Consider the following 24821-nt stretch of genomic DNA (forward strand, 5'->3'; position numbering starts at 1 on the left):
CTTCGGCGCCCCGCCGGCGCGCCCGCTGCGCCCGTCCGCTGCGCCTCCGGAACCAGCACATCCTTAAATGACGGAAATGGGGGGTGTGGCCTGTTCCAATGGGCGTGGCCCTGGTGTCCCGGTGATTCACCTGCGACCCGCTGCAGCACCTGACTCGGCTGCGCGGGGAGGGAGTCACGTGGGGAGCCAAGAGATCGACTCTAGTTGTTATTTTAAAACACAGTATCACAGTTTTTAAAAAACACAGTATCACAATTACAATTTTAAAGTAGTCTTAAAAAAGTTCTGCTCTCGGCTTTCCGCCTCAAGAGCTCTGCTTACAACAAGCGCAAGCGAGGAATGGCGCGCTTTTGTAGTAGAGGGGGGCGTGGCCTGTTCCAATGGGCGTGGCCCTGGTGTCCCGGTGATTCACCTGCGACCCGCTGCAGCACCTGACTCGGCTGCGCGGGGAGGGAGTCACGTGGGGAGCCAAGAGATCGACTCTAGTTGTTATTTAAAAACACAGTATCACAGTTTTTAAAAAACACAGTATCACAATTACAATTTTAAAGTAGTCTTAAAGTTCTGCTCTCGGCTTTCCGCCTCAAGAGCTCTGCTTACAACAAGCGCAAGCGAGGAATGGCGCGCTTTTGTAGTAGAGGGGGGCGTGGCCTGTTCCAATGGGCGTGGCCCTGGTGTCCCGGTGATTCACCTGCGACCCGCTGCAGCACCTGACTCGGCTGCGCGGGGAGGGAGTCACGTGGGGAGCCAAGAGATCGACTCTAGTTGTTATTTAAAAACACAGTATCACAGTTTTTAAAAAACACAGTATCACAATTACAATTTTAAAGTAGTCTTAAAGTTCTGCTCTCGGCTTTCCGCCTCGAGCTCTGCTTACAACAAGCGCAAGCGAGGAATGGCGCGCTTTTGTAGTAGAGGGGGGCGTGGCCTGTTCCAATGGGCGTGGCCCTGGTGTCCCGGTGATTCACCTGCGACCCGCTGCAGCACCTGACTCGGCTGCGCGGGGAGGGAGTCACGTGGGGAGCCAAGAGATCGACTCTAGTTGTTATTTAAAAACGCAGTATCACAGTTTTTAAAAAACACAGTATCACAATTACAATTTTAAAGTAGTCTTAAAAAAGTTCTGCTCTCGGCTTTCCGCCTCAAGAGCTCTGCTTACGAGTGGGGTAAAGACCAGCACCTGGTCTAATAGTGGACAACCCCTGAAAAGGGGGATGACAAATGAAAAACTAAGTAGTTCGTTTCATCCTAGTGACACGAGAAGTGGATCTCTAGACATCGAAATATTGGGTATACAAATGTGTATTTCCAAGGACTGCTGAACCTTCGGTTTCCTTTCTTTCGAGCCATGTACAATGTAATCCCTGCCCCATGTCACCTGCCTTTCTGCCTGCTATTAATGCAGGTGATTTGTGCTTCAAGCGTTTTCCCTTGAATACATTTTTTGTTTTGTTAACTTTTTTAGATGGACCCCCTCGTTTAAAAGCAAGATCTTTTCATCTCAGGCAGGTTGCAATTTCTTTCAAGTTGAATACATTTTTTCCAAAACCCTTTAAACGATTTATTGAAGTAATGAATTTGGTTCCCTTTTAAGGTCCTGTCTAGGCTCTATATATTTATTGGATGTGTCTGGCGTTGGCCCTTTTTAGGTCTTGCAGACCTGCGTTGCAGCGCATGCGCTCTGCGAGGCTTCTTGTGATCCATTTACTTTCAGAAGTGCAGTGTAGGCTCCGCCCCTTGTTTCTATCAGTTTGCGTCATCCTCCATGCTAAACGCTGGCTTCACATTGTTAAGTGAGGCTGTTTAGTCCCTTCTGGTTACCACCCTGTCCAGTTTTAGCCCTGCCCACCTGGACTGGATCTTTTACTGGCGGCGTGACACGGTCTGTTTTATAATTATTGGGTAGGCACTGTTTTTTAGCATTACTGTGATGTACTGTCATGCGTTTACCATTGTGTGGTGTTTAACTAATAATAATCATTAAAAGTTTATTGCGGCATGGGGCTTAGGCCGATACGTACGCACTAAAGCAGCCGCGTGCCCGAAATGTATATATATTTTTTCCATTCGGCTTTGCAGATGCTTAAACGGCGCGCGTTTTTTTTGTAAGTGCTGCGACGTCGTGATTTACCTTTAAATATATATATTTTTTAATGTGACCGACCACTGCAGACTGGGCGTGTGACAGCGCGTGGTGTCTTAAGTCACACGGTCCTTTCCTGTTATTTGCAGCTCTGGCTGGCTGCCAGTTGTTTCTGTGTTCGGCTAAATGCGCGAGCTTCAGGTGACCTCGACAGCAACAAGTGTTGATCCTCTGCATTCAGCCATAGCTACTGATGAGGCTTCCAAGCTGAACCGGAGGCTGAAGGCGGAGGAAGGCGGCGGAGAGCCTCTGGGACTCGGGAATGGCGGAGAACTAGAGTCGGAGCGGCAGAACAGGAAGCCCGCGCCAAGCGCTGGACTGGAGCTCAGCGCTAAGTTGCAGCGACGGAACGACATGAATGAGGGGTTAGGTGAGCAGCAGCAACAGAGTTTGGGCGTCTTCAACCCATACACCGAGTTAAAGGAGTTCAGCAGGAAGCAGATCAAGAGCATGGAAAGCATGTTCAAACAGTGAGTCACTGCGCCAGTCTGCATCACTCTACATAAAAACATTCCTCCAGGCTGCACCCCGGCTGGTCCACAACAACCGTATACTGAGTAAAGCCGCCACTCTATCTTGTGCACAGCCCGCACATGTTTAGCCCCTGTATATTTCTAACGCGTGCAGTGTGTCTCCTACAGATATGCAGTGTTTGCATACAGCATTTCAGGCTGTAAGGCTCTTGACCCAGAACCACCATAAACTGAGTGGAACTGCTGCATGCTACCTTGTGCACAATCCGCACATCTGCAGACCGCCAACGTGTACCTCCACTCACACCTACATTCATGCAGCACATGTAATCATCTCCTTGCTGCACCCTGGGCGCCAGCCTCTGCAGAACGAAATCAAGCACATCACGTTGATACAGTAAGTCGCGGCACTGCAGCGCCATACACCCTTGGCAGATCAGGATAACGCTCTGAGGTTTGACAACATGAATTCACTTACGGCTGTATTTCCACACATCCAAGGTCTGCAGGTCAAGCGCACGTTCAAACATTGCATTAATCATACAGCCCGTTACACGCTGCTTTCTACCTACCACAACCTGTCCATGCAGATTAAATGGTAGAACATACTCTCACCGAGTCACTGCACCTCCCAACCCCTGAAGATCGAAAATGAATGTTAAATAGTGTCAGATCCTGTCTCATAAAGAGCACCAGGGCACCCACACACTACTATTTGAGAAGACCCCGCTCCGTGAACTGCTCGCTGACGTCGCCCCTGTTCTTGAAGTGACTGTCGTCTTTATACTCTTGCAACAAAGAGTACACCCGCAACCGAAAGTCGCAGTTCGACTCGCCTCCATCATCTCCCTCTCCCACCGCCAAAACTCTTAGAGTAAGACTTTTTTTCTTGTTACCTTTTGCTTATATAAAAAATTCTTCTGATGTTGTTTACGAATTGATGATACAAAGGTACGAGGTGTGGGGCAAGACAAAATTGCACCAAACCTTAGTAATTGTTTTCAGCTAAACAAGCTGCAGCGGACCGGAGATTCAAAACCCCTAAATTTCCTAAGACAAGAACTGTCTCAATTAACTATAAACAGAACGCAATGGTCCAGCACTCAAATTTCAGTCAAGGTACACAGGAAGTATTTAAATTCAAGTATGCATTTGTGAATCACATTTCATAAGAGCAAATAGCAGTTCAGCAGAGTTGTTTTCATCAAATTCCTTATTCAAAACTTCTTTCCAGCAAGATAAAAAGACAGTAGCCAACGTGTTTCATCCTCGCGGACTTCTTCAGGGCTATAAATAATATTTATATTTACAAAATTATTATACAATATATACATCCTTTACTATACATAACAAAATTGCAAATTAATCCCTATTACTTTGAAATACTAAATTCTCACAAGATCATTACATTTTGATTTTTCACAGGCTTAGTTTACATAAAGCCACTTTTCCTCTGGTAAGGATTTATACATTTTTTTAACATTCTGCTGATTACAGTATTTCCTAATTCAAGTATATAAAATTCGTGATCCAATTCCAATACAAAATTACTATTTTTTTTAAACTCTTAAAGTCTTTATCAATTTGAAGTCCTGGTGGGCTGAAAAATAAGCATTTATAATGGGCTATTTATGAGTTCATCCAGATCATATACAGAAAGTTAGCATTTCTTAGCAAAATACACTTTCTTGCAGCCTGTGCTGAATTCATCCATAAATAGAATTTCTCCTTTTTAAAATCAGATAAAATCTGAATGTATCTAATATAAGAATTAAAAGAAACAAACACAACTTGTTTACAATACACCCAACAATTAAATCAACAGTTATAATGTAAACTGGACATAAACATCCATACCTGAATATTCAAATGTCGTATATGGTGGCTATTATAAATTTGATTGTTGAGTTTCTCACAGTAGGGAGTTAGTCAGTGTCAACTGTCCTCCGTTCTAATTCCTGACTTTGCTATTTGAACAGAAAAGATTGAAAGTATAACTAATAATATCCTTATATATTTTATTTATTTTAATTTTATTCTTCTGATTTTATTAAATTTTCAATTATACGCGGATTATATAAACCATTATGTGTACCAATTCTGCCTATTTTTTTCGAGTTTATATATTAGATCTGTAATTTTGCTACTTCCGCATACACCTTATTTTTCATGTGGGCAAAGGTCCGAATTACTGAAAAACCCTTTCATTTTAAAAAGTAAGTTTATTTCGCCTACTCTAATTTTAACGATGGGGAAAGTCACTATCAAGACCATTTACACAAAACAATAGGGAAAGTCAATATCAAACCCATCTATACAAAGCGACAAGCACCATTTTTACATAGTGCATGAAAAAGATATAGTCGTACAATTTAGAAAGTGCCATTCAGCGTAAAACCTTTTTCTTTTGAATTTTAACAAAGGGAAGATTCAATACAAAAACCATGTGCGAATAGTGACAAGCACCATTTATATACAGTGCATGCAGATTATATATTTATACAGTTTAGAAACCGACGTTTAACAAGAAGCCATTTTCTTTTTAACAAATGGCTAAATTCCACCCACTCAAATTGAGATGTCTCAATATAAATGTTAAATCGACAGGCGCAAATTTACCTAATATACAGAGCGATAGAAAGGCTCCTGTCCTGAATCGTATAGTTATGCTTTCTAAACTAAATTAGAAGTATCGAAATCGGCAAGGTGGGATAAAACTACACGATTCAGGACAGGAGCCTTTCTATCGCACTGTATATTACGTAAATTTGCGTCTGTCGATTACACATTTATATTGTGACATCTCAATTTGAGTGGGTGGAATTTATCCATTTGTTAATAAGAAAATGGCTTCTTGTTAAGTGTCGTTTTCTAAACTGTATGAATATATAACAGGGATGTGGAATTCCTATAGCCCGACGCCCGGGACATATTGTTTGGGGTCAAGGGCAACAAGTTTCCATGTGTATTTTGTCCTTGGGACAAGTAGGCCCAACCCCCTACATCACAAACCCTTTGACTGCCAGTTTATAGTCCCACATGATGAATCAGGGAAAGCATTGCCTGCAGTTAAGGTAATATTTGTTTCCATGTTTTAACGCTGTTCAAACTTGTATTTATGGTTCATAAATGCAAAACCTTTATTATTAGGGTGAGCGATCTAAGTACATGTTGTAAGCTCAGACTACTACTGACCGTGGTTAAAGTATAAAAATGGGTGCACACGCTTTCATTGCTTAGCACTATGAGGCTATGCATACTGCTCCCAGAATGCTCTCTGATTAGATGCAAATATATGGAGACGCTTGAAAGCAAGATTCATTATTCTTAGCTTTCAAGATAAAATGTTCACAAAAAAAGCAAAAACATTTAGCTAAACTACTGTAACATTTTAGGTAGCGTTTTTCTGCAGCATTATCTAGTAAAATGTGTTGATGCATGCTAGTATTTCCCAAAAATATTCATAATGGAAAATCACAGTATCCAGTTTTAGTAAGATTATGGGAAACCTAAAAATAAACAAGCATTGGTAAAGCCAATTGGTCTGAAATTGTTGGTCAGTCTTTTGGTTTTATCAATGCGTGACTTGTTTTGGCATGTTTTTTGTAAAACCTTATTGCTGTGGGTGCTACTGGGCCCTCATCATTGTAACAAACATTGGCAAAAGCAAAAATTATTTCGGTCTCAAAAAGCACACACTGCCACAGTCGTTCCTGACACTGAACAAAACGACTGTGTGTCAATTTTGCTCCTTGTGAAAGAACAGAATGCTGTCATTCACAGTGAAGCTAGTCAACAGACAGAGAGAGACATTTTAGTAAACACAACATGTCATGGTTAACGCCAGACCTAATTAGAGGGCCAATTATTAAGTAAAGTCTCAAAAGTGCACTTATGTCCTTGCATTAAGTGCAGATATATGACTTTCCTGAATTCACAAGACTTTACAGAAGCAGGCCAAGAAATAGTACTCCTAGAAAATATTTGTGAACTGCATTTTAGCATGAGCAAAAATGCATGTGTAGATTTGCTCACGCGAAAATCAGAGCGTTTGCAAGTTTACTTCCCCTCCAGTCACTTTTTGCCCAACCCAGGAAGAAGTTTTATGTCTGCCATTGTCAGGAGTAAATATCCAACCTTTCTCAGTATGGGAAAAGATTAGAGAAGAGTTGGTGAAACCCCTTAAAACATGCAAGTTAGTAGGTTTGCACAGACTCAAAAGGGCATTCCAACCCTGAAACTGTTGCTTAACTTCAGCGCCAGTACGTAGATCTGCGGAAACGTGGCAACATAAGAGAATTGCTAGTATTCATACCCTGCTATGGAAGGAGCCCTGGCATATTCAGAGAGGCTATTTCGGAGCTCTTATATAAGGGTATTGCTGCCATAATTTGTCACCGCATTACATGGCACAAAAGGGACAAGTGGATTTTGTTACAGGACAAGTAGATTTATGAAGTAACCTGCCCCATGGACAAGTAGATATTTTATTAAATTCCACACCCCTGATATAATATGCATGCACTATATATAGATGGTGCTTGTCATTATTTGCACATGGTGTTTGTAATGAATTTTCCCTTTGTTAAAATTCAAAAGAAAAAAAGATTTTACGCTGAATGGCGCTTTCTAAATTGTACGACTATATCTTTTTCATGCACTATGTAAAAATGGTGCTTGTCGCTTTGTATAGATGGGTTTAATATTGACTTTCCCTATCGTTTTGTGTAAATGGTCTTGATATGGAATTTCCCTATCGTTAAAATTCGAGTGGGCGAAATAAACTTACTTGTTCAAATGAAAGGGTTTTTAGGTAATTCGAACGTTTGGCCACATGAAAAATAAGGTGTATGCGGAAGGAGCAAATTACAGATCTAATATATAAATTCGAAATAAATAGGCAGTATTGGTACACATAATAATTTATATAATCCACGTACATTTGAAAATGTAATAAAATCGGAAGAATAAAATAAATTTAAATAAAATATATAAGGATAATAGTTATACTTTCAATCTTTTCTGTTCAAATAGCAAGTCAGGAATTAGAACGGAGGAAGTTGACACTGACTAACTCCCTACTGTGAGAAACTCAACAATCAAATTTATAATAGCCACCATATACGACATTTGAATATTCAGGTATGGATGTTTATGTCTAGTTTACATTATAACTTGATTTGATATTTGGGTGTATTGTAAACAAGTCATGTTTGTTTCTTTTAATTCCTAAATTAGATACATTCAGATTTTAAAAGGAGAAATCCTATTTATGAATGAATTCAGCACAAATCGCAAGTAAGTGTCTTTTGGTAAGAAATGCTAACTTTCTGTATATGATCAGGATGAACTCATATAAATAGCCTATTATAAATGCTTATTTTTAAGCCCACCAGGACTTCGAATTGTATACACTTGAATTAGGAAATACTGTAATCAGTAGTATGTTAAAAAAATGTATCAATCCTTACCAGAGGAAAAGTGGCTTTATGTAAACTAAGTCTGTGAAAAATCAAAATTCCATGATCTTGTGAGAATTTAGTACTTCAAAGTAATGGGGATTAACTTGCAATTTTGTTATGTTTTGTATTGTAACGATGTATATATTGTATAATAATTTAGTAAATATGTTATTTGTAGCCCTGAAGAAGTCCGCGAGGTTGAAACTCGTTGGCTACAGTCTTTTTATCTTCCTGGAAAGAAATATTGAATAAAGAATTTGATGAAAACAACTCTGCTGAACTGCTATTTGCTCTTATGAAATGTGATTCACAAATGCATACTTGAATTTAAATCCTTCCAGTGCACCCTGACTGAAATTTGAGTGCTGTACCATTGCGTTGTGTTTATTTTTTACGAATTGCTAACTGCCAGAGAACCAGACTATCGACCGGTTCTAGAACCGGTCGAACCAGAGGGAGGGTGAAAAATAATGTTGAGTAGCTCTACCATGCTCGAAGGGTTTGGGATGTGACACCGAGTCTGCCTTCTTCACAAGAGTGCAGGTGCAATGTACTTGCTGTCCAGCCGCGAAGTGCTACCTGCCAGTTTAAGGCCCCTCATGCCCAGCTTGATTTATTCCCCCTGTAAAATCTAGTGCTTTGAGCCGAAACGTGGGAACGTAATTGAACATTTATACATTGCTCTAGCTTACTACTAGTGACCAAGGCCACATTGTGGTTTAGATTGGCAGATCCGGCAATCCACTCAAGCAACAGTACCTGCTTCTTCTCCTTAGCGAGAAACGGTCACTGCCAATGGTATAGTTTTGCTCACCGTACACTAGTATGTCTGATATTCAATCGTGGTATATGGTGAATTTATCACGCAATAGTTTGTACCCAGTTTGTGTGCAGCTTTCCTATAGTTATGTATGCTACTTTTTATATATAACAATTTGGAGTTGACTTTATGCAGCAGTGCACGACCTAAGTTTAGTGGCATTTCTGTAGTGAGGTACATATAACCAAACTAGTAGTGTTTTCTAAAATACCTATGCGTTACTTTTTTCTAGATTCCTTAAGTGGCATGGCTACAGGGTACTTTCCTTGACCACTTTAGGGCTTCATTAAATGGCTATACATTGCTTTGCTGCATCCATGGGGCCAACTTTATCGGCTGGTGTCTTATTTAAAACTGCTGCGATTAGTTATGTTTCTCCATGTTAAACTTTTTTGGTGTGTGTGTGTGTGTGTGTGTATGTATGTATGTATATGTATATGTGTATATATATACTAACCTACTGGCAGTCGCCAGTAGGTAGTTATAGTTAGGACCTATTTTCCATGGGAAATCTGCAACATTCTATTTGGAATAACGTTAGCGCGATTGACAAATCTTTGCGAAATTTTCCAAACTTTTGGCCAGCTCCGGTCCGCTCCTATCCTGAAAATTTCACGGTGATTCGTCAAGCGGTTGCCGAGAACAAAAGGGGGGTCCCAAAACACGTTTTCCCCATGCATTTTCCCATAGGACCTGTTGACGCAGCTACAGCCCGAACTGCTGAACGGAATTACACCAAATTTGGCAAAGAAGTAGTCCTCAATTCAGACTCGTGCCTTTTGCTTAAGTGGTGTAAATCCGTTCAGTAGTTCCTGAGAAAATTAGAGTTAAAAAGATAGATATATCTGGGCGGAGCCTAACCACACATCTCATCGTGAGATCTGATTGGCTGTCAGTACTTCATCCAAGAAGTGTTGGCAGCCATCTTGGGACCAATATACATGATAGCACCTCATTAAAAAGCATTGCAGTTAATAAAAGGTTTTAAGACTTTAGTTACATTATAAATCCTTTGTTGATGGTACCATACTAATTTTAGGAATTGTGGTGTTTTCTAAGGTGATTTTACCATGTGAAAAAGCCTTCTGCTGGGATATCATGAATCCTGTTTGAGAGAACTATTTTCTCATGCTTTTCCCACAGAGGTTTGGAAGGTGATCTATAAGCTTAACTGAGAGCATATTTTCTGTAAATTCACATTATCTTTCTCAGTCATGTGAGAATGAAGTCTGACGTTCTCAGTAAAACATGTGCATCCAACAAGGGCAGAGACTGTCAGTTGATTCCGTTGTGTTCTACTGCAGCTTCCCAGAGTGTTCTAAAGAACAACTAGAGCTCTGACTGTCCTACTTATGACAAAACGTATTGCAGATCTGAAGCCATCTTGATTGGTATAAAGTGGTAACTCTTAAAACATTTAATTTACAAAGGAACAAAATGAGGGGGTTCATTTTGCCATAGAAATTATGATTAGTGCTGCAGAAAGAAAAATTAGGGCACATTTTGACTTCTCAAATCCTCTTCTATTTCATACAAAAATTCGGACATGCAAACTGAAACATGCACTTTTAATACCAGCAGCAGACTTCCGTGGTGAGCAGTAGCTTTACTACAGTGATCTAATGAGCAACTAGAGTGCTAACATTCATAATTTATGGCAAATGCGCTTACTGGAGGTACCAAGTGGGCTAGTTGGACCCTAGGGACCCTCCGGATTCAAATGAACTTAATCTCCCAACTAAAAACGGCCACAGGGCGTGTTTACACAGTGGTGAAGGGAGGGGACGGGGCCTGAGTTAACGTGTGCAAACACGCCCTGTAGCGCGTTGTAAGTTGGGGTAATAATTCCCCATCAACCTGAGGGACCCTGGGGGCCAACTAGCCCACCAGGTGCTTCCAGTAAGCGCCACTGCGCTGCGTTGCAGAGAGGTGGTCTAGGCCGTGCCCCTTTTTACATCTCCCTGCAACACAGCTCTGTGGCGCTTACTGGAGGTACCAAGTGGGCTAGTTGGACCCAAGGGACCCTCAGGATTCAAATTAACTTAATCTCCCAACTAAAAACGGCCACAGGACGTCTTTACACAGTGGGGAAGGGATGGGACGGGGCCTGAGGTGACGTGTGCAAACACGCCCTGTGGCGCGTTTTAAGAGGTAGTTTTAATCCCCTGCCCTATTATATACTAGGGGCTTACAGAGGAGGTCATTCTAATCACAGGGGGATCCCAACGCATAGTGTTCCCTAGTGTATGTAGGTGTTTTCACTGTATTCTAAGTGTCTTTTAACATAGCACTGGCTCTAGGACTGGTTAGTCGGACTCAGTTACCACCATTATCCGTCTGAAAAAGTTGAGGCTACAGGATGATTTTACAACAAGGCTTCTTTCTGCTCTCCTGTTTGTTCTTTCTGCACGTTATCCTTCTTCCTGCACTTTTCTTCGTCTTTGAGGACTTCTGTTGCTTCTTTCTGCATTTCTTCTTGTCTTTCTGTGCATTTTTTTCTCCTTTCTACACATGTCCTATCTCTGTAGGCATAGTTAGAAATTAGCATTTAAAAAACCTTAGAAATTCACTGAAAAAAACATAGGTTTCAGGGGCGTTATAGTTAGCTGGACTTTTCACTCGTACAAAACCATTGAAATTCCCCTGTTATAGTTAGTTCAGCTAACTATAACTTGCGCGCCCGCAATGCACTGCTGATGACGTTACATATTACATCACTCATGACATGGTCAGGAATTGGCATTTAAAAAACCTTAGAAATTCACTAAAAAAACCATAGGTTTTTTTAGGGGCGTTATAGTTAGCTGGACATTTCCCTCGTACAAAACCCTAGAAATTCCCCTGTTATAGTTAGTTCAGCTAACTATAACTCGCGCCCCTGCAATGCACTGCTGATGACGTCACATATTACATCACTCATGACATGGTCAGTGACATCACTGATGACATCTCAAATGACATCACTGATGACGTCAGCCATGTGATAAATTAGTGCATCTTCTCACACCCTAATATAACCTTTGATACACCGACTCAAAATTTCAGACGGCCATTTTGAAAACCATAGATACTCCAATACCAATAACTACATACCCACTCATTAACTCTTAGGTCTACATACACCTCCACTCACCCACCTGTACAGTCACTCATACTTAGTCACTTTGTGAACGTCTATCGTATGCATTTATACACCTATATAGACACACACACACACCGCCAATCATCCATTGAGATACTGACACACCTAGTCAGTCGTGCAAATAATTAAACATAGTCCAATTTACTCACGTATACAGTTAAACACACTCAAGTTCACTTACTCTTAAAAATAGTACCACATTCTTACGCTCTTATACAATCATTGATACAAGCATACACTCCTCCATACAGCCACTCTCACAATCACACTCTCACATATACCCACTTATATACTCTTACACACATATATACTGCCTTTCACATATGTAGTTAGTCACACATGTAACACTGAGATATACATTCAGTCCCTAACACACCCATACATACACTCACTCAACCATACAGTCCATCACAGATGCACTCTTAAAATCATGCACCCATAGAATCACCCACTCACACATCTATGCATAGTCTCACACACACCCTACCCACACAAACACTCAGGCACCCATACAGATACTCAGACAACCAATCAATAACCCATATAGACACTCGTATAGCTATTCACAAAACCATGCAGCCACTTATACACCAACACACAGACACATACAGACATTCACACAGTTTAGTCACTAGTCTGCAGTAAGATACATTTAATGACTCACTTATAGAGTCAGTTACGCACCTAGAAAATCGCCCATTCACACACTTGTACACCCACTCATTCTTCCATAGGCCTTTCACTATAAATATATAAAACATATTTAAACTTTTCAGAAAAACACACATTCACTGGAAGATGTCATCAGAGATGTCATCAGTGATGTCATCAGTGATGTCATGAGTGATGTAATATGTGACATCATCAGCAGTGCATTGCTGGGGCGCGAGTTATAGTTAGCTGAACTAACTATAACAGGGGAATTTCTAGGGTTTTGTACGAGGGAAATGTCCAGCTAACTATAACGCCCCTGAAACCTATGGTTTTTCAGTGTATGTGTGTGTATATATATATATATATATATGTATATATATTCACTGAAAAACCATAGGTTTCACACACGTTATAGTTAGGAATTAGCATTTAAAAAACCTTGCAAATTCACTGAAAAAACCATAGGTTTCACACATGTTATAGTTAGCGGAAATTTTACTGATAAAAAACCAATGAAATTCCCCCGTTATAGTTAGTGCAGGCAACTATAACTCACGCGACCGCAATCCTCTGCTGATGCTAATACTGTATTTAGACACTTATTTACCCATGTCTTCTTCCATACATTTTTAGCTATACATATATTACAAATATTTTCTTTTCATAAAGACACATATGTCATCAGCAGAAGATTGCGGTCGCGTGAGTTATAGTTGCCTGCACTAACTATAACGGGGGAATTTCATTGGTTTTTTATCAGTAAAATTTCCGCTAACTATAACATGTGTGAAACCTATGGTTTTTTCAGTGAATTTGTACGTTTTTTTAAATGCTAAGTTACTTTACGCCATTCGTGGCGTGCGCGCCCACTTAACGCAGTTTGTTCCGTGCGCGCACGGTGCGCTACGCGCACCGCGTGCAAACGTTACGCTAGATGGGCCATGTACGCACGATGCGCTTCGCGCACCGTGCGCACATGGAGGACATCTGATGCACTTCGTTTTTAAAGGTAATATTGTAATTTTGCGCAGTAGTTATAAGCCATGCACAAATGGTGCCCTTCGGGCACCATTTGCACACGGGGTGGAGAGAGTGTGGATAATTTTTTTTTTTAATATTTTTTTTTTTAATCTTTTCGTTTTTTACTTGTGTGATAAGCCATGCACAATTGGTGACCTTCGGTCACTAATTGCACACGGGGTGGGGTTAGTGTGGATATTTTATTTTTTTACATATTTTTTTACCGTACGCGTACGGTAAGCGTAATCGGCGAAATTAGCGAAAAAATAAAAATTCCGTTTTTGGCCTTGGGGGATCTTTGGGGACTCCCTGTACATGGCTATGTGTGTGGGAGCTGTCAAAACAGCCCCTTTAAATGTTTTTGTGCCTTGTTTGTTAATCATCTCTCTCAGTGCGAGAGAGAAAATGGCGGCCGCCGCTTCCTGGTTTCGGCCGATTCGAATGTTTACTAAGAGCCAATCATAATCGCGCTCGCGCACGCCACTGTACGCGTACGGTAAGCGTACCGTAAGCGCACCGTAAGCTGGCTCAGATATATATATTGATTTAAAGGCTATTTTCTCAGAATCTACTGAACAGATTTACACCAAACCTACAAAAGGCACTTCCTTGACCTAGGGACTACCTCTCTGCCAAATTTCTAGTAATTCTGTTCAGCCGTTCGGGCTGTAGCCCTGTCTAAAGGTCCTATGGAAAAATGCATGGGAAAAACGCGTTTTGGGACCCCCTTTTATCTCAGCCCCCGCTTGACGAATCCCCCCGAGACTTTCAGGGTAGGAGCGGAGCGTAGCGCCCCACCTATTTTGAAAAATTCGCGAGGATTCGTCGACCGGCGCCAAAGTTATTCAAAATAGAATGTTGCGGATTTCCTATGGAAACGTGGTCCTAACTATAACTACCTACTGGCGACCGCCAGTAGGTAATATATATATATAGATAGATAGATAGATAGATAGATTGATAATCTAGGGTCCCAAAAAGCGTTTTCCCCGTGCATTTTTCCATAGGACCTTTAGTCGAAGGTACAGCCCGAACAGCTGAACAGAATTACTTGAAATTTGGCAGAGAGGTAGTCCTCAGGTCAGGGAAGTGCCTTTTGCAGGTCTGGTGTCAATCTGTTCAGTAGTTCCTGAGAAAATAGGATTTAAAAGCATATAAATATCTATAAGCGCGCAACGTGCGAGCGTAATTCTGATTGGTGGTTACATGTTAGTCAACGTTCTAATCGGTCGAAATCAGGAAGTGTTGGCCGCCATTTTGTTTGTTTTCAGTGCGAGAGTGAAAAAGGAAGGTGGCGAACGTGAAAAGGGGGCAGGGTAGAGAGTTCCTGACCCCCTAGCCTTTGTCAGGGGGTCCCTGAAGGACTCCGAAGGCAGAATTATTTTTTTTGTTTTTTTTGTTTAAATCGCGGGGGTGCGCGCACGGTGAAATCCCCCCCCCCCCCCCCCTGCCTCCAGTGGGCGTGTACAACATTGCTTTCTGGGACATTGAGTCCATGCGAGTAATGTATTTCCTTTTGTAAGGTCCGAAGCGTGTTTTGCAATTAAAACATCCTTATAAACCTTAGTAGGTGGTGTTGGCAATGGTGCAGGCTCAATCAGCATGGAAGCGCTGTACTATTCAATTCTTGGAAGTCCAAAAACTGTAGTCTCACAAGCTGGTTTCTGTATTTCCCCCAGCTTGCGATGGTGCTCTTCCCCACGGCTAAGACTGCCGTGCATAATTTTGTTCCCCAATGTGCCTTGTGCACGGGAAGTCACTCGACACCGCTTCGCCCGCAGTTTAGTATTATGCAGCCTGCCCTACGCTTTCACCTAATTTGCCTAAGGTTTATAAGGATTTTTTGAATTGCAAAACACGCTTCCGACCTTACAAAAGGCAATACATTACTCGCATGGACTCAATGTCCCAGAAAGCAATGTTGTACACACCAACTGGAGGCGGTCATACTAATGAATAAATTATGATTGAATCAACAATATGAGTCCTGCCCATGAAGAAGGGATTGTGATATCCTGAAACGCATCGGCAAAGGCAAATTAGGTGAAAGCGAAGGGCAGGCTGCATAATACTAACCTTCGGGCGAAGCGGTGTTGAGTGACCTCCCGTGCGCAGGGCACATTGGGGATCAAAAAAAACAAAACAAAAAAAAATATATATATATATATATATATATATATATATATATATATATATATATCCATATCCATATCCTACTGGCGGTCGCCAGTAGGTAGTTATAGTTAGGACCCTGTTTCCATAGGAAAACCGCAACATTCTATTTTGAATAACTTTGGCGCCGGTCGACGAATCCTCGCGAAATTTTCAAAACTAATGGGGCGCTCCGCTCCTACCCTGAAAGTCTCGGGGGGGATTCGTCAAGCGGGGGCTGAGATAAAAGGGGGGTCCCAAAACGCGTTTTTCCCATGCATTTTTCCATAGGACCTTTAGACACAGCTACAGCCCGAACGGCTGAACAGAGTTCCTTGAAATTTGGCAGAGAGGTAGTCTACAGGTCAAGGAAGTGCCTTTTGTAGGTTTGGTGTAAATCTGTTCAGTAGATTCTGAGAAAATAACCTTTAAATCAATATATATATCTGAGCCAGCTTACGGTGCGCTTACCGTACGCGTACGGTGACGTGCGCGAGCGCGATTCTGATTGGCTGTGAGATCTTAGTAAACATTCGAATCGGTCGAAACCAGGAAGTGGCGGCCGCCATTTTCTCTCTCGCACTCTGAGAGGGGGTTAAAAAACAAAGGCCAAAAACATGTAAACGGGCTGTTTAGACAGCTCCTATGCACCTAGCCATGTTGGGGGAGTCCCCAAAGATCCCCCAAGGCCAAAAACGGAATTTTAATTTTTTCGATAATTTCGCCGATTACGCTTACGTACGGTTAAATTTTTTTTAAAAAAATTATCCATACTCTCCCCACCCCAAGCCCATCATATGTCCTCCATGTGCGCACGGTGCGCGAAGCGCATCGTGCGTACATGGCCCATCTAGCGTAAGGTGGGCACGCGGTGCGCTACGCGCACCGCGTGCCCACCGTGCGTGCTCGGCACTAACTGCGTAAAGTGGGCGCGCGGTGCGCGAAGCGCACCGAGCGCACGGAACGGACTGCGTTAAGTGGGCGCGCACGCCACGAATGGCGTAAAGTGACTTAGCATTTAAAAAACCGTACCATTTGTGCATGGCATATCACAGATGTGAAAAATTAAAATATTACCTTTCACAACGAAGCGCATCATATGTCCTCCATGTGCGCACGGTGCGCGAAGCGCATCGTGCGTACATGGCCCATCTAGCGTAACGTGGGCAGGCGGTGTGCATAGCGCACCGCGTGCCCACCGTGCGTGCTCGGCACTAACTGCGTAAAGTGGGCGCGCGGTGCGCAAAGCGCACTGCGTGCTCACTGTGCGCGCACGGTGCGCGAAGCGCATCGTGCGCGCACGGAACGAACTGCGTTAAGTGGGCGCGCACGCCACGAATGGCGTAAAGTAACTTAGCATTTAAAAAACCGTACAAATTCACTGAAAAAACCATAGGTTTCACACACGTTATAGTTAGGAATTAGCATTTAAAAAACCTTGCAAATTCACTAAAAAAAACATAGGTTTCACACATGTTATAGTTAGCGGAAATTTTACTGATAAAAAACCAATGAAATTCCCCCGTTATAGTTAGTGCAGGCAACTATAACTCACGCGACCGCAATCTTCTGCTGATGACATATGTGTCTTTATGAAAAAAAAATATTTGTAATATATGTATAGCTAAAAATTTATGGAAGAAGACATGGGCAAATAAGTGTCTAAATACAGTATTAGCATCAGCAGAGGATTGCGGTCGCGTGAGTTATAGTTGCCTGCACTAACTAACGGGGGAATTTCATTGGTTTTTTATCAGTAAAATTTCCGCTAACTATAACATGTGTGAAACCTATGGTTTTTTCAGTGAATATATATATATATATATATTTAAGTTCCCAATTGCCCAAGCATAGGATGCACTCGTCCAACAGCAATAATATCAGGCTGCAGCACAAACGCAAACTCAGTGTTCAATCATTAATGCCTGACGCGTTTCAGACTTCCATCGTCCTTGTTCACAGGCAGAGTTCTCGCTAAAAAATGAAGCCAAACCACTGATTAGTAACACCTCTGTATTTATTGACCCAGTGGGCCTCCTGATAAAGCACTATGCATTCTGGGATCGGTGGTTCAAAAATCGTTTCACAGTTCATAGTAAATACTGCTTGCAATTCAAAATATCCAGTGCGATGCCTCTCACATATTTGAAATAATCCAGCCATTAGTGGGCTAACACTGAACTGTTGTTTGGGTGCAAATTCAATCTTACGCCATGCTGCTGGTCCGGAAAGAGCCTCGTACTCACAAGGCAGCCGGCCCGCTGTTCAATCAAGCGATGGTGCAACCTCACGGCTGGACTGCCGTGTATAGATTCAAGTTCCCAAATATATATATATATTTTTTTGAGTATTCATATTTTTTAAAGGCGCTGTATATCCCTTTTCCCCAAGATATTAAATCGCTGGATTGTTATTGCCAGCACAAATGTAATAAAATACTAAGCAATAATACAAATTCATAGTTTTAATTCTCTCTTGAATGCTAATATTATAGGTCCGTTCATTAAACGCCCAATGTAGAGGTGCCTATAATTTTAAGTTACATGTTAGGCTCCCAACAGTGCACCTCCAAGTTTGATAATAACACCAATTAATCAGACCCCAAGAGTCAGTTGTTTGTGTTGTGCTCTGTTATCTGTTTTTATTATATTTCCGATGCGTATAAATGTTGGCGTAAAATACATTTGTAGCATTTTTTTTTTTTTTTTTTTTTTTAATACTGTTACTTAATATTTCATGGAGTATTGACTTTTATGTTACACTTATTCCTGACTCCTGCTGTGATGAAAGCTATTTAACTAATAAGCAGCTAGAAGGAAAGTTGATGCTCCTGAAATTTTAGAGAAGCAAAGTGTTATGGTTTCTTTGAAATGCATTTTGTGGCAGTTGTTCAAAGCAATAGCTTGCTGCTGAAAGCCTGCAGCACTTTCTTTGTTGGTATTTGTAACATTTTAATTAGTTAAAAATGAATAATCCCATGCACTCATAACCTTAGTATATAAGGAAACTGATATTTATTTGACTTTACAGAATGGCAAATTTATTTTAGATTCCAGCAAGCAAATTAGTCCTGAAGTGAAAGATCTAGTATTGTATATGACCAACTGCACGCAGCGCTGGCACTGAACCAACAGCACGCGGCACTGCCACAGAGTCAGCAGCACACAGACACAGCACTGCCATTCAGCCAGTAAAACACTTTTGTTGGAAGAACCAATAAAGAACTCTGCGAAAAACATATGGATAAAAGACATTGTCATTTACAATGCCAATAGCTCTAACTTAAGCAAATGCGAGACCTATTGCATTTACAATGCTTGCTTATTTTGATACTCCAATACACTTGATTCTATCTATCCAGCATTGTCTGTATTCCTGGCGATTGGAGTCAATTATGAAATGAAGCTTTAACATACTTTCAATTCTCAGGTCTCATCTCCGAATCAAAGATTGGACGTTTTTGATCTGTTCTTGAAATCTTTTTTTTTTTCTCTTGCTACATTTGAAGTGTTGGAAGTTTCTCACCCTTGCCAGTGTACAAATTGTATTGATAATTCTCAGATTTTGTTTTTTAAATTAACTATTTTAAGTAGTCCTTTGGAAATTGCCATCATTGTAGGAGTTCCACAGGGTTTGCACCCTGGTGGCTTTTTCATCGACAACCCTTGAGCACTTAACCGTTTTTTTAAATTGAATGTATACTAATTTTTCCACAACTTGGATACTTTCTGATATGGATCAATTTATGCGTATTTACCAACACTGAAAGTACAATGTTGTCTGAAGGCAAGAATTAGCAGATCAATATTGCGTCTTACAAGCTTCTTTGTGCTTGGGAAGGAATGTTCACTGACATTGAAGTGCTGTCTCAGTTAGCTTCTTATTAATTGGATTTCTGCTTTGGGCTCTTATTTTGAGCCCCTTTAATGACTTAATTCTTCATATCTTACGCTTCAGAGACCCCACGCTTGTGAGCCCAACTTACTAGGCTATAAAGATAGAAAAAGTTAGAAATATAGAGACTTCTGCCTGCAAATGCTTTGCTTAAAGTATTCTGCGGTCTTCACTGGATCTAGAAACTTTTTATGGGCAGTCTACTTATGTGCCGGTAGATGGCGTCGTTTGTCTCAGAGTTGCGTAATCCGTGCCAGAAGTGACGTGCAAATGTGCCTAATTTTCCATCTTTTTTTGGACTAATGTCTCCTATAAGCTACTGGTTTTAAGCCATGTGGTACATGTCACAGGCACATGTCTGTGACAGATCACCACTTGGTCTGCTTTTGGTGCTTGGGTTTGGACCACGACTTCAGGGCTGCTCGGATTGCTAAACCACAAATCTCCTGGAGGCTCGACACGCAACTCTGCACTGCTCCAAGTCCTGGGGCAACTCTGAGTCGCTTGCTCCAGTCATCTTTGCAATCCGGAACTTCATTTGGTAAGTCCCACAAAAAGAAGTACAAGAAGTTGAAGTAGCTCACGGTGGTCATCGTTGCGATCCCAAACTTCATTTGGTGAGTCCCACAAAAAGAAGTCCGAGCGTCGAAGTGTTCGTCGACTTCTCCACTGGTCCAAGTCATCGGACAAGGTGTGAAAACAACGCCCCAATTCAAGGGCCGGCTCCCATGTCGTCCCTGTAGAGCTTGAGTCCCCTCCGTGCTTCCCAGAGTATCCCGGAGCAACACATGCCCAACTAAAAGAATTTTAGGAAGCCAGGCTTATTTCTGGACGGTTGCACCACTCTGCAGTGCCTTCGGGTCTGAGAGGGGCTAGACTGATCCTGTGCTATCTGAGGCCTCTGGATCTATTCTGGATCCGAACTGATCCCCCCCCCACCCCCGTCATGACTCTGACCTCCACCAGGGTTCATTCCAATGGCCCTGTTCCTGGCACCGCCAACACTACTCTGTGCCGTAGATACCATCATAATTCCTGACTACGATACAGAGCTGGACTGGTGTCGCTAGGCAGATCGTTTGTGTCATCAGTGGCACTCAGACGCAACACCTGGTTGAGGGCAACTGGCTTTTCAGGGGATATACAGGCATCCCTTATGGACATGCCCTTTGATGGTACGCACCTTGTTGGCACCAAGGTTGATTCAGCGCTTAAGCATTTTAAAGATAGCAGGCCCACCGCTGCTAGGTCATTGAGACTCACCATGGCCCCACAGCAGCTGCATTCTGCCTCTTGCCCCTTCTGTGTCTAAGGTAGGGGTTACCAGTTGTGTCCTGTTACCCCTAGACAACTCAACCACCAGGCTCCTTGTACTTTTGCAGCCGCCATAACCCTAGTGTGAACCAAAGCCAGAGGTATACCCAATCCACCCGACGGGTGCAGCCTCAAAGAGCTCCTTTCATATGTCCTAGAAACATCACGGGCAACTGGTTGGATACGGGTTTCGGCACCAGCTGCCCCAATGGCATACAACAGCTTTGTACAAATGGGTACAAATGTATTAACGGGTGTAACGTGGACATGCGCTGTTCTTTACAGAAAGTCTGCCGCCCATGCCTCTGTTCTCATGTAGACTAACAGAGGACAACCTTGCGGTCTTACGACCAATTTCAGGCTCCTTTGGCCACAGTAGCCTTTGAGAGGGTGCTGACATTAAAAGTAGGTTGTGGTTGCTATTCCCGCTACGTTCTGGTGCCAAAAATAAGGATTGAGTTACTTGTCCTATTCTAGATCTGCACCCTTTCAACTATTTCCTGCGAAATGGTGGGTCACGAGCATTCTCTATTCATGGTGCTCTCTTTTGTCCTAACCAGCACTCATTGGATGTTCACAAAAGCAAAAGGGATGACTGTAGTTGCAGCAGCCCATCTGCCGAGGTCAGGTGTCCCAGTCTTCTCGTACATCGACGACTGGCTGTTGAAGGCAAGCTTGCCCCAATAGTCTTCTCCCACGTCCATGGTACAGCAGACCTCCTTCATTCTCTGGGGTTCTTTAGCAATGTACTAAAGTCGCACCTGACTCCTTCTCTGATGCTCTCTTTAATAGGAGCCATTCTGGACTCTGTGCAGTTACACTCCTATCCTCGGTGAGCAAAGAGCCCAGGGTACGGCTGCTATGATACTGATGTTTCAGCCTCTATCCTGGATTTAGGTGAGACTGACCCTGAGGCTGCTGTACCTCCTGGCCTCTTAAATCCTGTTGGCCAAGCAGGCCCGTTGGCGTAGCAGGGTTCTGCAATGGGATCTAAAGGTCCAGTGAATTAAGCGTCGGTGGAATTTCTCTGACCTGGTCCAGATATCTGAGATAACTGCAAATGACCTGCAGTGGCAGTTAATGAACCGCTACTGGATTAGCAGCATAACCCTCGCCCTTCCCAGAACTCAGTGGTCACAGATGCTTCAATCCTGGGGTGGTGCGGCCACCTGTGAGAGGCGGTGATCAGTGGACTTGGTTGGAGTTGAGTAATACGCTTGACGTTGAAAGCCTTCCTTCAATCCATCAAGGGGAGGCTGGTTCTGGTATTTAAGGGCATCTTCCTGGACCTGCAGCCCCTGACGGGTACTCAAAACTCCAGGGTGAGGAACTCTGCGAGCCTCTTGACCCGGAGGTGGTCCAAGGTCTTTTCAGAGATTGGTTAGATCTATTTGCCACTTCACAGAACTCCCAATATTGGCACTTCAGCGTGCTGGAGTTTTGAAGGGGGCTCTCTTGAAGACTTGTTTTGAGTGACGTTCAGGACTCCTGTACACCATAAAGGCAATACCAGTCCTGGACAGCGTTCTCAAGAAGATCAGGAATGACTGGTCCTTGGAGAGCATAGTATCCAGAACTCCTGACCATGAGTATCTGTTCTTGGATCGGGTCCCCTTTTCCCTCCGTATACAAGTCGACATTTGTGACAGGATCCCCGAAAAGTTTGCAATGCCTGTTTCCTCCCACACCTTTCATTATGCCCCAATGGGACATTAATTTAGTTCTTGCGTATTTGATATGGTCACCTTTTGAGCCCATGCAAAGCTGCTCTATTTGACTACTCACCATCAAAACAGTCTTTCTTGTAGATGTTACATTTGCCTGCAGGGTTAAATTTGCAAGCAGTCGGTCACCTACTCGTGCACAAGGGGACTGCTCAGAAAAAGTTTCCGGATCCAGTTTTACCTCTGGGGAATATTCTTAGTTAAAGAATCTGCGGTTAGATAGTCTCTACCATATAAGGCATTACAGAAGGTTACCAACTTATTCTTTAGGATTGCAACATCACCATTATGTTTTCAACTTAATGATCATTACCTGGGGTCTGTGTCTGAGACTCACTCCTTTGCATCTGCCTGCAGTGGTCTTAGTTGTTCTCCCCATGCCTCCATTAAAGAAAGTTGTAGTTCTCTGGCTTCATAAATTTCTAGATTGACAGTCAAGCTTGTTATGCGGTAGTGGTATTCGTGGGCAGACCCAGATGATACGTTTCCCTAATTATTTGGCACTGGAGCTCAAGCAAGAATACCTGTGCATATTTTTCAGCGTATGACTGTTTTTATGTCAGATAATTCTCTCTGCAGTCCCTAGTGCAGCATTTGGAAGCCTCAGCCTGTACTGTCAAGTTCCATCTTCTGCATCTGGACTGAAACTACACTCCCCTTTGACTGGAGGTGCCCACTGCTAACCTTGCTGCAACTGTTTTAAGGGTGTATGGCTCATCCACCTGTCTTAACCACCCCAAAACAACCAGAAATGCTTTTGGTTCTGCTTACATGTGCAGTGTTGAATTTAGAAATGCTTGCTCACCGAGCAAGAACCTCGGAGGGACATTTGACCCCTCTGGCCATTTAAGGAACTCCTGTGTTCTGAGCTACCCAGGTAGTCTTAGTGCTGCTGCACACGGGATCTAAACAATTGCTAAATACACAAAGTTGATTACTGTTAGACACAGGTTTTGAGAGAGTGCTTAAATTCGTAATCAACTGGATTTCCAGGATGCCTTGCCTGTACTGTCTCGTGGTTGTTGCACAGTATTTGTTCTCCAGCTACTCTACTAGTACCTCAAACACTAATAAAATGTTGTTTGCAGCATGAATTCCTGATGAGGTCCTTGCAACTCAATCCCATTATGGTGAAGGGTTCTTTTTGCATCAACAATTGTGTAGTGGGATAAAATATATTGAATAGCTGTTAAATACTGCTGATCTTATTTTAGATGTTATTCTGTTAGGCATGAATACCAAATCTCCAATTCTTCATATTCTTTTTGTTTTCCTTGTGCTTTTAGGTGAAGGCGCTGAAAGAGAAGATAGAGAGTGAGAAGGGAAAGGATGCCTTTCCTGTTGGAGGACAAAAGTTAATTTATGCAGGTACTTTTTAATGCATTTTTAAAAGTCAACATCAAAATATGTAGTGGGTATCTATAACAGGAGACTGTGTGGTGATGAACTTTAATAATGTCTTTACGGGTCACTTCCTTCTTGACAATCTTTACAGATTCCCCTCTAGGAGCTCGCAGATTGTTCCTCTACCACTGGGGCAATTTTATAAGCAATCCCCAATCCCAGGTATGGGCCCCAGTAGTAGGAGAATCCTAGGACAACCCGTCTTGAGATTTATGGAGTACACTAACACTACCTCTGGGATAAGGCTGTATAATAGATTTATGTCCCTCTCTGATCAGGAATCCTGCGACTGACTACATCCATCAGTCACCTTATCAGTAGCGTGGGAAATTATACCGGCTACTTTAGCACCTAGTCTCCAGGAGACCCCCTCAACTCCACTCTCTGTAGGGAGGGCACCAACAAAAGTTTTTTTTAGTGCCTACCCTGCAGCAAAGTCCTCCGATCATACCACCATTACAGGAAAGCCCTTCAATCCTACCACCATCGAATGTTGTAGACAGAAATAGCACCAGTTTAGCACCCTGGAATGTGGCAGGAATATCCTCCAAGATAGGAAATCCGCATTGGCATAACCCATGGCATTCATTAAAGATTATATGTTTCCAGGAAACGTGGTC

The 24821-nt window shown here is 42.4% G+C and overlaps 1 protein-coding gene across 2 annotated transcripts in view; it reads left to right on the forward strand.

Moving 5' to 3' along the window:
• The window catches only part of RAD23B (RAD23 nucleotide excision repair protein B), a 354987-nt gene that overhangs the window by 59837 nt on the left and 270329 nt on the right, over window positions 1-24821 (forward strand). For both annotated transcript variants that reach the window (XM_085641292.1, XM_085641291.1), the window contains exon 2: window positions 24084-24165. In XM_085641292.1, coding sequence (XP_085497418.1) covers window positions 24084-24165 — 82 coding nt within the window. The remainder of the gene's footprint in view (window positions 1-24083; window positions 24166-24821) is intronic.

This window comes from Triturus cristatus, chromosome 2_2 (assembly GCF_964204655.1).
Source record: "Triturus cristatus chromosome 2_2, aTriCri1.1, whole genome shotgun sequence".
NCBI lineage: Eukaryota > Metazoa > Chordata > Amphibia > Caudata > Salamandridae > Triturus > Triturus cristatus.